This window comes from Bombus bifarius, unplaced genomic scaffold (genome assembly GCF_011952205.1).
Source record: "Bombus bifarius isolate JDL3187 unplaced genomic scaffold, Bbif_JDL3187 scf7180000009218, whole genome shotgun sequence".
NCBI classification, from domain to species: domain Eukaryota; kingdom Metazoa; phylum Arthropoda; class Insecta; order Hymenoptera; family Apidae; genus Bombus; species Bombus bifarius.
The window spans coordinates 46,577-63,011 of record NW_022884976.1 but is presented as its reverse complement, the minus strand read 5'-3'; the positions used below and the strand labels follow the sequence as shown (position 1 = coordinate 63,011).

General features: G+C 34.5%; 1 protein-coding gene across 2 annotated transcripts; it reads left to right on the top strand.

Annotated features, from left to right (window-relative positions):
- The first annotated feature begins 3,774 nt into the window (after positions 1 to 3,774).
- On the top strand, positions 3,775 to 15,805 carry LOC117214607 (calcium and integrin-binding family member 3-like). 2 transcript variants are annotated; one of them, XM_033460813.1, is made up of 5 exons: positions 3,775 to 3,910; positions 4,336 to 4,438; positions 5,064 to 5,211; positions 7,850 to 7,974; positions 15,108 to 15,805. In XM_033460813.1, the coding sequence occupies exons 1-5, from the start codon at positions 3,816 to 3,818 to the stop codon at positions 15,222 to 15,224; spliced, it is 588 nt and encodes a 195-aa protein (XP_033316704.1). In that variant the 5' UTR covers positions 3,775 to 3,815; the 3' UTR covers positions 15,225 to 15,805. The 2 variants fall into 2 exon arrangements, with proteins under 2 accessions (XP_033316704.1, XP_033316705.1); XM_033460814.1 differs by lacking the exon at positions 15,108 to 15,805 and adding an exon at positions 9,411 to 9,710.
- Positions 15,806 to 16,435: the final 630 nt, after the last annotated feature.

Below are 16,435 nucleotides of genomic sequence, written 5' to 3'. Positions count from 1 at the left end.
AACTTATGCTCTGCTGTTAAATAAGCGGCAACCTCAAGCCGTTAAATGACCGGGCAATTACGATTGGTAAATATTGCGTTTAGTGAACAGCGTCATACAAAGGATGTAATATATTTATAGCAGAAATACAAATATAATTGACGAGAATTATAAGTATACAATGAGACAACCATAAAGAGGCAAAACAAGTCTTACAACTAAATGAATATAATTAGTTAAATTTACAAGTTTAATTTCAGCCTTTTCAATACTTTTCGTTTTAAGCTTATAATTAAGCTTAACTGTCACGTAAAGCTTAGGCGACAGCAATTTCATCATTCTTATTCAAACAAAGTCATTATCCTCGATGATTCATTACCAGTCTTATCGACGTTATCAAAGTTTGACAACGATTTAAAATAAACAATACCATTATCACTAACTGCTCTTTCGAAAATATGCAACTCTTTTCTATTTTACAAGTTGATAAACAAGGTACGCGTGCTCCTGTATAGGCTGTATGCAATTTCCTATAGATACTGAAATAGTATGCGTAACGTTTTCAGAAATAAAGCTACGATATATCGATATGATATATCGAATAATGATAAAGCGGAAAATCAAGCGATGAAACGAAATGGGATATTTTCTGTAAAATATAATTACTTAATTAAATTCGAAATTTGTAGGATTTCAGTGAAAAGATAACGCCAGGACAATTAACAATAAAACGTGACTCGTATGACGCAATGAAATATACGTGCATAAACTGTCTGAAAATTACATGAAGCACGAAACAGCTGGATGACAGCCAACATGAACAGTAAAGTAACAATATTGTCCTCATTTATTTGAGATTTATTATATGATGACATTAATAGAATGCACAAAAAATTAAACCATAGCGTACTTCGACAATATTAGCACCCTTTAACTGTACTCTTTAGCGACTATATCCTTCCGACATGTTATTACCTTCTTTTAGAGATTCACAATTTTTGAAAGGAGGCTCGTAAAGAATTTGTAGAAAATTTATGATAAGAAAGTATAAATTGTCATTTCAAGTAAATTTTCATGTTGGCAAGAATAGCTTTTAAGGATACAATTGTGTGATGTAGATAAGACAGAAAAGATATATGGAAACGATGTGGAGAACTGTAATAAAAAGGGAATAAGAAAATCTAATCAAACTTTAGTACTTATACAACAATGTTCCCATCCTTCCTATCTTTAACCCCTTTGCTACCGCAGTTTCAGAAAAAAATCACTGTTTTCAACTCAAGTTACGTATTTTCAACTCGATATTATTTTACATAATATGACGTGTATTTTTACATATATAACAATAAAAAATATCAAGTAAACATTCCGAACGGCTTTGAGAATTCGTCGTATATGTGTACGTCATATGACACTGCTATGACACAATGTCCGACAATGCCGGACCAGTAATAATTTGTCGTTGTCTATAATATACAGAAGAATATCGATATATCATCTTCAATGAAAATAAATAAGATGTGTCACACATGTGACACTGGACTATGGAAAGTAACTAATGCGTCACATACGTGTGACACGTGGTAGCGAAAGAGTTGAAAACATTTTCTTAACAATATCAAACAACAGATCTGTGGGGTTCGGGTAAAAGTCGTGTCTAAAAGAAATTTCTTACGGGAGCAAAGTCTCGCCAGGATTGCAGCTAGATTCTCCAAGGTCTAAAAACGTATTGGAACTGACTATTGGTATATAGTGTAATATTTAGCCAGCATTGTGGTTTGGTCGAAATTGATGCGGTGTCCAGTAGTTTAATGATGTTCGGCTATGACTGGCTGTACCGTATTTCAATCTGGTTCGCCTCTCATGTTCTTTAAGACGTGTGTTTACGCTCCTCCCGGTTTCTCCGATGTAGACTTTGCCACAAATACACGGTACCTTATATACTCCTGGAGTTGATAAAGGCGACAATAGAACCTTGGAGAAGATAAGGATTTGGACGATTTCACTGTCTAGTTTAAAAACTATATTCTAATATCGCTCCTTTTTAAGATTTTGATAATGCGGTCGATAGTATCTTTGATTTGTGGGAGAAAGAGCGCGATGACGATTTTTGTACGGTTTTCCTTGTTCCCGATTCTTTCGGACTTTGCATCCTGTCGGTCGATCGATTATTCTTCGTTTTCGAATTATTTTCAAATACAGCTTAAAGTTATTCGCAAAGATATCAACGAACATAAGTTTCATACAGTGATACCATTAAATCGATAATCACGAAACGAATTTATTGCAATTTGAATGTACCTTACAAGTTTAACCGAATCGATAGCAGCCAATCCTCGAGCTGAAGTACATCATTCTCGACGAACGTACAAATCGCGCGATACGACCGTTTTCCAATCAGTAAGCTCACTCATTGACGGTCTAATTAAACCTCTTCCCCATCTATCGAAATTCTCTGCATTCCAGGTGTAATCGGTTTAATCATTTACGTGCTGCAGTATACGCTGCTTAATTCTAAGCGAATCCTTGAAGCTCTATGTACCCGGTGCGTACGCTCGTTGAATATAAATCTGTTACACTTATTTATTATTTCATGAATATGCATTTCTTTTAAGACAGGCTAATGGCTTGTCGCGATATAGAAAAGCACGCAACGGTATTTATACAGGCTAAACATCGATTAAAACATCGATTGAGAAAATATTGACCACGCCACTTGAATTTAACTCCGATCTTATTATTATCTATTTTCAATTCTTTCACTAGACGCGTACTAAACATCACATTCAATGTTTTGCTTCAAATCAAATTTCAATGTCGAAGCTTGAAGATTAACAACATAAAGGACTAAATATTATATGTTTTTTTTATATCTTCAAATTTATGATACAATGAAACATTTCAAACGTACAGAATTATTCGAAAGGAGAATAATAAAATGCGAAGATCTTCGGGCCTCAACGTCTTACATAAGGCAAGCTATACATATATTAACCAACTTTTTTACATTGTCCGATATAATTATTTCATTCGTTGTTCTGAAACATTCAGTTTATGATTAACATAAAATTGATATTATCAACAATTAGAAAGATATTATTAGTGTAAGGATAAAGTATTTACATTAATATTGGCACATTCTTTGAAACAGAATAACTTGTTTCTAAACCCGTACCAAATGATTTCAGCTCTTTTGAGAAGTTAAAAAGATTAGTTCACTAAATAGATGATGCGCGAAGTAAATTTCGAGAAAATTGCAATTGGTCGGAATTGCGAAGATGATAGCAAAGATCACTTTTTACAATCTTGTTATTCGAACTTAATGAATTAGGTTTTGCACATTTATGTCAGTACGCACATGCTGAAAACGGGGTTAAAAATGACGAAAATCGCATTTTTTTGCGACTCTCGGCCTAATATCGAGATCGTTATGTCTTTCCATGCCTGTCACTTGTTTCCGTATCGACCGATTTCGGTGAAATTTTACTCCCTTCAGGTATTTTTTCCCTCGCAAACACATTCACGAACGGCTAAGTCCACTCGCTTCAGATTCGCCAAATCCACTAGATTCATTCGTCCAATCATTAATTTACGATCACTCTTACAAATAGAAAATTCTGTTCAACAATGTATTGTCTGGAACTTTGAAAATTGCTTTCATGTTAATGGATCGTATTATCGGTATTTGAAGTTTGATTGTTAACATCGTCTGTGACGTATCTAAAGAAACCCTCGGAAAGAGATAACACGTTATCGACGCATTGATAACCAAACAGCACATTGTTTGATTAACAGGGCGTCAGTTTGTTTGAATTCTTCCACATCCGTGTATTGCTATGGGGAATTATCTGTCAACCAACTATATTCTTCCTGAAGAAACACTTGTCACTTATGTGGAATTAACATACTTAAAAAAGAACGAAATACAGTAGTGAGTAACAAAAAAAAAAAAAAAAAAATGTTCGAATTATGTATAAAGTGCATAAGTTTTGTTATTGCATAGTGCATTGAAAAGTTAAAAGCATAACATTATCACAAAGGAATTTCATTTAAAATTAGTAACAGAATGGAACCAAATGCGAAAGTGAAGATTCATAATTTTTTCAATACTCTTTCTCGATAATATCATTTCAATATATAATAATGTTACATACATGCCAAGTACTATGTATTAAAGTTACATTAATGCCCTAAACAAAATCTAAGCTTTCATTGTCATGATTATAACTAAGGAAACACATAATTTGTAAATTTAATTGTAAATACAAGATATCAACAAAGGAGAACAAAATTTCATTATTCTACAAAGTCATTTTATTGTAGTTCGTGACTAAAATTCTAAATTCATATTTTCAGTATTGTTAAAATACTTGACAATGTAAATCCAGGAAAACTTTGTGAAAATATTCAGCATCGTTTCACTATTGACGAAGTCGAAACCATATTGCCACAAATTCGAGTAAGTCAACTATTACTTCATATTTCGGCTAACTATAGTAGTAAATAGAAAACTGTAAATATTTGTATTTATGATATATTAGTGTTAACATTTAGTATTTAAGATCTGACTGAAGTAATGACAGTTTATGAACACTTTTATAATAATGAATCATCTTTCACCTATCATTTTGATAAGAACGACGTATACGTGTATATAATATACACATCTTGTTCGTTGATGAAATACAATATTTCATTTTGTCGCACTGAAATTAGCCAACTAGGATTGATAGAACATTAATCCGCGATAATTGTATGCAATTTTACATAACGTTTCATTGGTAGTTTGTGCATAGAACACAAATTTTCGAAATTTATTAATTAGGAACGAAATATGTTACACATAGCAAATTTCCTAATTATGTCGAAGTGAGTTGAAGTTTTACATCATTTATTTCATGACATATGAGTGACATTCTTAGAACTTGCAAGCGAATGCCGCCTGTTAGATAGTAAAATTGATATTCCTCTTTCTGCATAGTTAATAATAATAAATAGTAATACATAGTTAATAATGTAGTGCAGATAAATTATATCGTTCGATACTGTTTAATTTTCAATATTGTAATACCAATTTATTTTAGTGCAGCCCATTTCGTGATTCGATATATCGAGTATTTTCTTCACAAAAAGACAATCATTTAAGTTTGGAAGACATATTGGATTTATGTTCTGCCTTCTCTAAACATTGTCCTTCGAAAATTCGTGCTGCTTGGGCATTTTACATTTTTGGTAAGACACTATTTATAACTTAAAATTCAAATTCTTTTTAAGATAAAACGTTAATTTAACAACTTAATATACGTTTGATAGTATTTTGTATTTCTTTGTACCAGCGCTTTTTAAACTTTTCCTATTCGCAACCCCACTTTGCCAGGGAAATTAAATATTAATTGGTAATAAATCGCATGAATTTTAAACAATTCTTTGTTACATTTAGAAAGTTATTACTTATTATCGCTTGTTAAGACGAACTGAAAGCATATTGACATATAGGGACATTTGGTAAATTTTTTTAACTTTTTAATTTTTTAATTTTAACTTTTTTAGTTTTTGTAAATGTAGCACGTAGATGTTTCCTTGTTTGACAGGGCATCCGTATGTACAACAATTTTAAGCGTAGTCAATTTGTGAGCAAAAGTATCGTTTTATTACTGCGACAGAGGATGATTAGTATGTCTTCTGTGTAGTCTTCTAGGTAGATTCACTGTGTAGAGTTTGGTAGTTAGATCGTTAGGATGATTGTCTAATCTGGTTTTGTATTTGCCACTCGAGTGTATAATTTCCTCCACGACTAAACTGATTCTCAGATCTTCACGGAGTTCGTCATTTCGCACATACCACGGTGCGTTTACTGTGGTCCTGAGCACAATAGATCGTAGTAAAGCTTCTAATTTAGCGATCTGCCTTTTAGCAGTCACCCCCCCTCCCCCACAGCACAATATCTTACGCTCAAATGAGTTTAACGATTGTTTTGTAGACGACAAGTTTATTATGTACACTTAATTTTGCCAGTGTGCTAATGAGTTAATATTTTAATGGTTCTTATTTAGCTTACTTTCCTGTTTGTTTGTCTGCCTGGGTGTAATCTTGCAAGCGAGATTTCAATCAAGTACAGCATAACCATACAATGGAACATGTCAATAATAATACAGTATAAAAAGAGAAGAAAATAATTGAATGCACTAATAATCACATCATTGAACAAATATTGCCAAAAATAAAAAACTGGCGGACTTGTATTAGTTTAGTTCCAAAGTTTCCAGTATTTCAACACTTACAAAGACTCTCTATTTGATTAAATAAATCTCGGGCTCGTGATTCGAATCAAATATCCTTCCATTTTCACCTCGTAATCATTAGAAAATCGCCTTTGTTGCCGTCATTAGCTTCATCCAAGAAGACAGAAGAAGTGTTGGAGGATACATTGCAAGGTTAATACAACCAGTCCACCAGGTTTTTATTTTTAATAATATGTATTCAAGAATCGAGTGATATTCTATCGTGTGTACGATTCCCGCATGTGCTCAACATATACAGGTTACCTCGTGTATCATTATTACATCGAATTACTTAATGACGCCAGGTTAAGAAACTTATTTTCCTCTTTTTAGTACACTTTTGAATAGAAATTATTTTCTTTATTTTATTTTTTCACTTATATATATTTTATTATTTTCTGTGATTTGATCAATCTCTTTGCGTATGCGTTGTTTTCACGTTAGTCGAGAATCTAAGTGCATCCCTAAGTAGGTAACTATTTTTGATCGAATCGTAAACAGTAGAATTCATATAGAAAGGTAAAGGTGTCGATTGCTATGGATTAAATTATGAAATATCTAACTTCCTTTCTTTGGACTTGTCTGAGGACAAAATTGATTTGAAACAGAACGTATTAAAACACGAAGTTAAACAAGGGGAAGACAGAAACGACTTATAATCCTCTTCGATCGCAAATGCCTATCCGATATTACAGGCGCATCAGGAGTTCGCTCGATTTCGTTAATCGGGATCGTTTAATTTCACGGTGCACACGATATCGCGTCAATGCTCGTGAAAGCAGAGAAATAATAGGGCTGAGCGAGAGTCGAGAATAGCTGCATACGTAGCTACGTAAAAGGAGTGAGAATACAGGCGGACAAGAGGAAGAACAAAGTCAGCCGAATTGGAAAAGAAGGTAGAAAGACGAATAAAGAAGCAATAAGAAAAACGAGTGGGCATTTATTAAGTTTAGAGTTGAGAAACATGCAGGAGCAAATACGTAATAAAAATGTCAGTGGATAAGTAAATTAAAACATGTTTAAAATTTTAATGTTTTAAGATTTCTAAGGTTCTAAGTGTTTCGAATATTGATACAAATAATTATTCAAATACTTAATAATTGTGTGATGAAAATCTGATTGAAAATGAATAAACGGTTAATTGCATATTTATTAAGTTACTAAATGTAAAGAAACCAAAAGAATTTTATAATCGTTCAAATTAGATATATACGAATAGCAACAAAATATTTATAAATTGATGTAGAATCGCTAACTTAATTAAAATTAATTGAAATATGTGCAAGGTCAAGATCAATATAAATTTATTTTCTATTGCATCATATTCTACTCATCACGAGGATCGAAAGCCTGAAACGAACCACGCATCCGAATAAAACAGAACTAAAGAGGGTGTTGTTGCGTTAATCTACATTGGATAACGCAATGACGACTCAATTTAGGTAAATTCAACGTATTTCCGTTTCATTCCGTTTCCGCGTCTTGTATAGAGAAATGTATATTAGGTTACTGAACTGTTCGAACGATACGTAGAATAGAGTCAGACAACTCTATACGAACAACGGCACCGTTAATACCTTCATTTCCAGACTTCGACGGCGACAATCAAATCTCAGTGGACGATTTGATCGAAACTGTGCACAGATTGACACGGTGCGACCAGGACGAACATGAAACCATTGATTCGGCGACAGCGGAACACGTCGCGCGAATGGCAAGTTTTGATAATATTTACTTCTATGAGTTGATTTTGCAGATAAACGAACAACGTAGCGCAGCAAACGTTTCATTCAATTAACGATAAATATTACCGCTACGTATTATCCGTATAATCGTTACTTTTATTTCACCAATACAATGAACATATTCCGAAGAATAGAAACAGATCTGTTGTCTTAAATCTTGCAATAATAATTCTTATCTCTATAATAACAAAATTTTATTACATAATAGTAGAGTTTCTACCTCTATTTTCACATTTGCCACCTAAAATTTAACGATTAATTAAAATTTGCACTGTAGTTATGTTAAATCAGAAATCATTTAAAGATACAAGAAGATAATTTGCATGCTACAATGCGGTCCATAATGTAGTGATAAATTTTTGGCAATTACTTGCAAAGCCGATAACCTCACTGATTCGAATAACCTTGAAATATGTTGCGAAGATCGACATTCTGAACAACTTTTCCTTATACATATATTACTGTCGTTCGATCTTAGCTTCCTCATAGCGTCCATACTTTTCTATAATCCAACCAAACTAAATTTCGATAATCATTTTCAACTCGCATGAAAAATCAGTGGGTTAAGTTTGGTTTACATAACTATAACGCCAACTGTGCAATAAGCTAAGGTATGGGATAATAAGACAGATACAATTCGTATTAAGCTTTATATTATATTATTGTTATTCGAAATTGAAGATACTTCAACCACGATATTGAAAAAGAAAATTATGAGAAATGGAATCTTTTGCGAATATCTTGGAAACTAAAGTAACATGCGTAAGGAAAAGTTGTTAAAAATGTTAACCTTGATAACATATTTCAAGCTCATTCAAATCGGCGAGACGTCCGCTTTGTAAATAATTGCCAAATTTGTTTCCTTATTAGGACTTTTAAAGATTTTCGGGTAATCTGCATATAGCTACCTTCTCACTTTTTTCATAAAACGCTGTGCGTTTCTATTTTTCGTAGAATAATAAATATTTTCACAATGAACAGTACAAAAATGTGTAGCTGCATAATAAAAAGTGTGCGAAGCGATGTGTGTTTGTATTACTAGTCAAATATTGGAATCATCCGGTCTTTGACCGCTTATTTCTACTCTTATTTTCGAATTGATTATAACATACGTTGCAATAGTTTGTTGCTCTACATTTCCTAGTCTAATCGATTCATTTATACCTACAATTAGTTACACGTAGCTACGGTGGAGTTCCGTTTATACAAACTCCATTTATATAAACGAAATTTTAGTTCGATTATTATTATTATTACATATTATTTAATTCCGTCGAAATAGAAAAATGTAAATTGTACAGCGTAAATACGAGAGGAGTTGCTTTTAAACCGTCCCAACATAACATATTATAAAACCGCTTCTCTGCTCCACTCGTTACGATAACGCAGAAACGTTATTAATTAGGTCAGCTGTCGCCAGTAGTAATCGATCACCAAAGCCAGTTGATTTACGAAGAACTCCATTATGCTCGTCCACATGCTTCTGTCAGCAACGAGAAAATTCAATATATGGTAACTGGGCAAGAATTCCGTGTTTTCATGAAATACGTATAATACATCAAAATGAATCGATTATCTCAGCATGTTTTTATTTATTCTACTTTGCATCTGTAACCGACTCAATTTTGCATGCAACCGATGATACTGAGTTTTCGAGTAAATGAATATCCAGCAAAATTGTGTACTATGTTAAAAAGTTAATATTACAATTACAAGAGTAGGTATCGTATGAGGATTCAACGATCGTTTCGACTCCAACGTAGTGGGTTTTTCCTGGAATTTCCTTTTTGCAGGAATACGAGGTTTAATAGTAATAGTTAACGTAACATAACGCGTCTCGATCCTTACACATATCTATAATATAATGGTGAAGGGGAGAGAGGGCGTATGATGATAAAGAACTTTGTTTTATGGAATAAACACTATAGAACTGGGGGGGGGGGGTTCCCCGCCCCTCACCACAGTCCGAACAGCGAAATAGTCTGAACATTGAAGAATGTAGCGTCTGCCGCGTAACTTTTCAGAGAAACGTCTTTGCTCGTTATGCATTTTGTTTCTAACAATGTTGCAAGTGCTGTATAGAGTTTCGGATGAACGTCTTTTGCGCGCTATACGTTTTACAAATAACGTTTTGGTTTTCTTATGTGGAACGTTGCTGATGTCCCAGCTGTTATACCAGCTGAGCTATAGACGTCTGTCCTTGTCGTCCAAGTTCAACCATGGAAACGGCGGTTCGAAGATATAGCGTACTAATCGTTCGTTATCGCCAAGTATGACTTTTATCATGAATTCTTCCTTCCGCTCAAATCCTTGGATGCTGACGATAGCCATCTTCATTGTTTCCTTTTTCTCTCAAAAAGGTTTCTTCAGGGACGTTCGTCGAAGGACTGTACTCGACGTTGCGATCGTGGACTATCTTAAACAGTACGCGGTGATGTTTGGAGACATGTTATCTCAACATTTAGAATCGATTGTCGCGTCAACCGCTGCTTTACAGTCTTTAGAGATTCGGTTTGCCGAGAACGGACGACGAAGTAGAAAGTCCGTGATATCGAGCAGCAGTCTTTCGTACCCGTAATAAGATTCGTCAAACTTTGCGTACATATCGTAAAGTACGGCATATTTGCGTCGATCAGAGTCGAGATTCGGATGGTCGTATGGATACGTTGCAAAATTTAAATAAAGTCAAACGTTCGTCGACATACAAAAGTTAAAAAAAGTAGCGTCCTTTCGGGACGTTTACATAGCAAATATTACGTATATCGGCTTTTCTAATTGCGCCGCTGCTTTTATCAGCCAAATATGTTTCGTAGTTGTTTGCAATAACGGATATTCGTGGAGATTCTAGAATCGAAAACCCATGCCGATCGATTCGCTGCTGTAGAGAATACGCAACACGCCAACTTTTGCTTCAACGTAACGCGCGGTACGCTCCATTGAACTTTATGTAATTTCAATTTAGATTTCAAAGCAGCGGCTGAGTACAACGTGTTCGTATCATCGCGTGCGCGAATTAAAACGAGTTTGTGGCATGCGTTTATCAGGACACGTTTGTAATCTTCGCAGAAGCCCAACAACGCGTCGAGCGGTACACAGAAATTGAAATCTGTTGTTGCTTTGTGAACACTTTTTGTATAATTTACATACTTCCAAGCTGCGTTCTCTAGTGCCCTACTTCCCTCTCTGGATAGACTCGAGTAATTCTTCAGTGCAATCGTTATATCGAGACTTCCGAGGGGATCTCAACACCGTTCAATTCGTAACGAATTTCGTCGAATGTAAACGCGACTCTATTAGTATCCAAAATTGCATCTCCAATGGTATCCTTCGACTCCCCTTCCAATAAACTCAGTTTCCCCTTGACGTACAGAAAACATCTACGTTTTAGTACATAGAGGTCCGGCTGTGGTATAGGCGTTCTTATTCCATCGCTGTTTTTCAACGTGGCGTTAGCGTGCGGATTATAGCATGTACTTCTATCTTCGTTATACAATTTCTTGTTCTTCTTCTTTTCTACCGCCAGATCACCGCTAGTCCCAGCAACTGTGGGGATCTCACGTTTCGCACGTTCAATTTGGTCGTCTTTACCCTTTTCTTTTCTCCAATCAAGGGGTCGAAAGGTTTACAGGTAGTCGATGAGATAGGTATTTGCGTTGCGTTACTGCCAGTGTTGTTATTGTTGCTGCTGCTGCTGCAGATAAGGATACTATTTCGTTCTTATCGATCGCAAGCTAAGCATATTCTAAGTCAACGTATGTGTATTCGCACCGTTATCTCTTCTCCCCGAAAGTCTTACGCACTCTGATCGGACTCTAATCGAATGGAGATTCGAACAATCGAATCATCTATTTCTCGCACGACGATCGCTAGGTAAATGATTCGTTGCAGCGTTTCCTATATCCTATGTCCTGGAGGCACCCTCCGAGTACAAACTTGTAGTTACTGTACGAACCGGTGATTACGTTGCATTCTATTTGAATCACGTTTACATTTATGATATTTGCAGGCTTATCTGACACGTGCGACGTATTGGGCGATAGGATAGGATCCGCAGAAAATCCTAACGAGATCCCACGTTGTTCGATTTCGTGAAGTTAACTCTGTACGAACTGAGAGTTTAGCTTTGCATGCTGTTGTTATTTGTTCGCAAAACGATAGGATATTCATCGTCGTCGTCCTTGATCATTGATCTGGTCTTCCAAGGATACATGTTTGTTATCCTTCGCCTCAGAAATTTATTTACCGCTTCTAATTCGTGCGAACCGTCCGACGAACTGAACCGCGATCTCATCGTCTTTATCGCGAAAATAAAATTTATCGTTGCTACGCTCGACGTTGGGAATCGTGCTACACGTCTCGAAATATACAAGACCAAGCTCGTACTCGCCATCCGTCAGATCGATCAGTGGAAAATATTTCGCCGAGAGCACGTTACTCCTGCCCGTTAAAGCAAAGGTGAATGACATGTTCGTCGTCGTGCTATCATGAATGTCTGGCGAAAAATGAGATACATTACGAGTGTAGTTTAGATTTATGTCAGATATTCATGAAGAAATTTTACCCACAATTGTCCACATAAGCTCTCACTGAAATTTGACATTGTGTACAGTTGTACGTGATTCTCGTGTTATTCCCGAAACAATCGATGAGTTTTCCCGGTGCTCGGACTCCGCAATGTTGTCAGAATATTTAGCCGTGGATCCTCGCTTTGCATATGCCACTCAATGCGTGCTCGGACTGTTGTCTTTATCGAAATTCACCATGTTCAAGCATTTGCTTGGTCGAGATTTCCTCGGTAAATCATCGCGCATAAACACTCCGCGAATGTACCGCGATTCCTTACACCACTTTTTCAGTTGAACCAACTATACGAAGTATAGTCACGATTTATCGTTCCTATTTCCCGATATTCTTTTTCAATTTTAGCATTTAGTTCTTTCTTCCTTTTCAAACCGCTTTCGCGCTTATAAGGTAATAGATTCCATCGCACGATTACGACGTTACGCTTCTTTCAGCTGTTTTTGTGCCGTCTACGCATCATTTACAGCCTTCGCCACTACGGCTGCACCGCCGATCAGTGCTCCTACGGCTGATAACGCTGGAAAGCAGGAACGGGGGTATGCCACTGCGTTTCGCATTTTCTCCCTTCCATCAACTTTCGATGCCATACCAACTTTTGTTTCAACCTTTATAGCTGCCCATACACCTGCTCATATGATGCTCTTTCATCTAGCGACTATATTTTTCATTATCCGTTGATTATACGTTGTCACGCGCGTTTAGCCAAAATTCTGTCCTTCGATGTGTTTGCGTTGGAAGTAGGCGATGCTGTGCTTTCTGCAAGTCGCGTGCGGCGAATTCGCGCCACTATCTCTAAAGCTGTAGCTTCACAGGTAAGATGCGTATCAGAAATCATACCCTGTTCAGAAAACCTGTCCCTTTCGTTGCACACATAAATAACAGTTTCTCAACATAGGTGGAGGTCCATATGCGTTCTCTGCTTGGGAATATTGTAATATACGATGTACCGTAACTTTTCATTTGTTGGTCAGCTTTTACGTTATCTGAGCGAAGCTTAGTTCTATAGCTTCCTGGTCAAGCAACTTCTCCCACACGGTACATATGTCGAAGATATGCCGAAGTGATCAAGTAACACTTGCACTGGTATGTACTTGAACCGTTCGAAAGTCAAATCGTGTAAAATTTATTAGTTTTAATACCGCAATCTCTTTTTTTAGAAGGAAAAGGGAACAGCAAACACAAATGCTATTTGAGAAAATCCTACAAATAGAAATTCTAGCAATAAAAGTCATTAATTCAAAATTCCAGTCATAAAAAATATACTACAAAAAGTTCATTGATGCTATTCATATTGACATGGTTATTTTTAAATATGTCAATAAATTATGCAATTGCCTCGTATAGTTATTTTTGAACGTAAAATATGAAATCCTAATAATCTATTTAGATAATTTATGAGATCAATTTCATAATCTTGCCTTTCAAATAAACTTCGGTATCTATTCAAAATACAGGTCTCTATTAATTTGTCAGGTTGATAAAGATTGATTTTAAACGTACGTGGCATTGATTGAGCGGAAATCCATTAAACCGTACCTCTTTTTAAATAAAATTTGTCAATACACTATTCTACTTAACTGAAAATAAGAAAATTGTAATAAATTACTAATTTCCAGTTTGAAGCGATCGGTGATTTGCATTATTTCGTAAAACCAATAACGTAGAGTATTACAGCAACAAAAAACATTTGATTAATTTCCTAAATATGTCCTTTGAAAGAGTTGAATTATGTACTGAATTATTGTATCATATATCGCACGTTTATATTCATTATGCGCAATATGTTTTTTAACTTCTTTCTGAAACATAGAAAGTAGAAGTATACTTTATATACTAATATAGAGTATATTCTCTCCTACCAATATGAAGTTTATTTCTCTTCTAAAGTATAGCAAGGAAATTCCATTTATGAGTTTTTTTTTTTATTTTACTACTTTATTTCTGCATGTAATATTTTAACAGCATTAGACTTTTCTTTTAAAACATTGTCGCACGCTAAGCCACATATTTTTTTCTCATATTTAATTTAGTTGTAAACGAATCAAGTTATTTCTAATATTGAAATCTACACTATGATTAATGTTTCGTTATTACAAATTATACCGGAATTATTTTCTGTAAAAAGGAAGTCTTACTGCCGCTAACGCAAGACAATGAATAAGTAAATAAAGTAATAGTCAGATTCAAAATCGTAATATAACATTTTTTATTTTCTAGACTATTTTCCCCGAGAATAACATAACATCAAATTCTAAAAACGTTTATTATACTTAGCTATATGTATCGAACTGTAAACATATGTAAACTTGAAATCCGATTTGATTCAATTACACAGCCGAAAATAAAATAATTCTAAAAGTTACTTTAAGGTTACAAGTAATGTTTCTTGAAACAGAAATAGGAATGTATATATAGATTCTCCTTAAAATCTATTACGATAAAAGAATATTTTGTATGCAAAGATTCTATATATAATATAATATAAGCTTTTCTACTAACGTTTCTTTTTCAACTTCATTAGATACTTCAAGAGATGGTGTTCACCCAACAGGGAAGCATTTCCTTCGAAGAATTTATACGTTTCGCTTCGAGAATTGCAGAATTCTCGTCAACATTCTCCTTTCATTTTAATGTTTAATTATGCTCATATTATGGTAATTATTTCTGTAACTTTGATATGCATATTGGAGCAAATGTACGACTTTGTACTCCAAATTCATGTGCATGCATATCATTACATAATTAAGTAATAATTATATAATTTTCTCAAAAAGGCATTTTCACAAATTAATTCCATTGGAATGGAATTATCGACCACTTCGTAAGGAAAAAGACGCGCATAGATGTGCTTTGCATTGAATTTCACATAATATATTCAATTGCATGTTGCTTTACAACTGAAAAATGTTATTATTCATGGTTACTACTATATTATTGTACATGGTAATACAAATTTATAGCACTGTCGGGGGTATGCTTTTAAATACGCATAATTATCGATTTTGTAACCTTAGCGATATAATTAATGTTTCAATTATTAGATCGTATCTCCTACATAGAAATTGTCGATATCCTAAACGAAAATTTTATTATATGCAGGTCGATATACTTATTGTCATTTATTTGATAAGAAGAGTTCATTTCTTAGAAGGATATGTAGAATAATAATGGTATCGATTACATTAGATTGGTGGAAAATAAATGGCCCATCGGTATTTACATTTTTAATTCATTACCAAAATATACAATCTTACTTATTATTAATTTTTTAGTAAATAATCACGGTTATCAACTATTTATGAGACTACCTTAACATTTTCTTTTTTTAAAAATATCTATCAATTTACCGGAGCATTCTACCTTATGAAATTATTTAATTTTCTCCAAAATATAACAACAGATGACGCATACATACATAAACAAATTCATATTTCAACTTTATAGCATTTACAGCGATATATATGCACGTATATACAACTAACTAATAAAGATAATTAGAAATGATAGACAATTGACATTATAACCGCACGTTCTAAACAGCGATTTATTTCCCACCAATCCAACAACCATATAACAAAAATGTCACATATTATCAATAGATATAATATTGTAAAGGAATTTATGGTATGTATGTATAAGGATGAGAGAGAACGAGAGAAAGAGAGAGAATTTGTTGCGGAACAGAACAGGCAAGTATTGTAGAAATTTGTAGATTTGCTTGTCTTGTAACCTCATAGGGGAATCAGTAAATTAAACTGCTACTGTTTATTCGACCAATCGCGGGGAGACGTAATCGCAAGGAGAGACGTCAACGGGGGTCGTAAATCCCCGTTACGATTATAACAATCG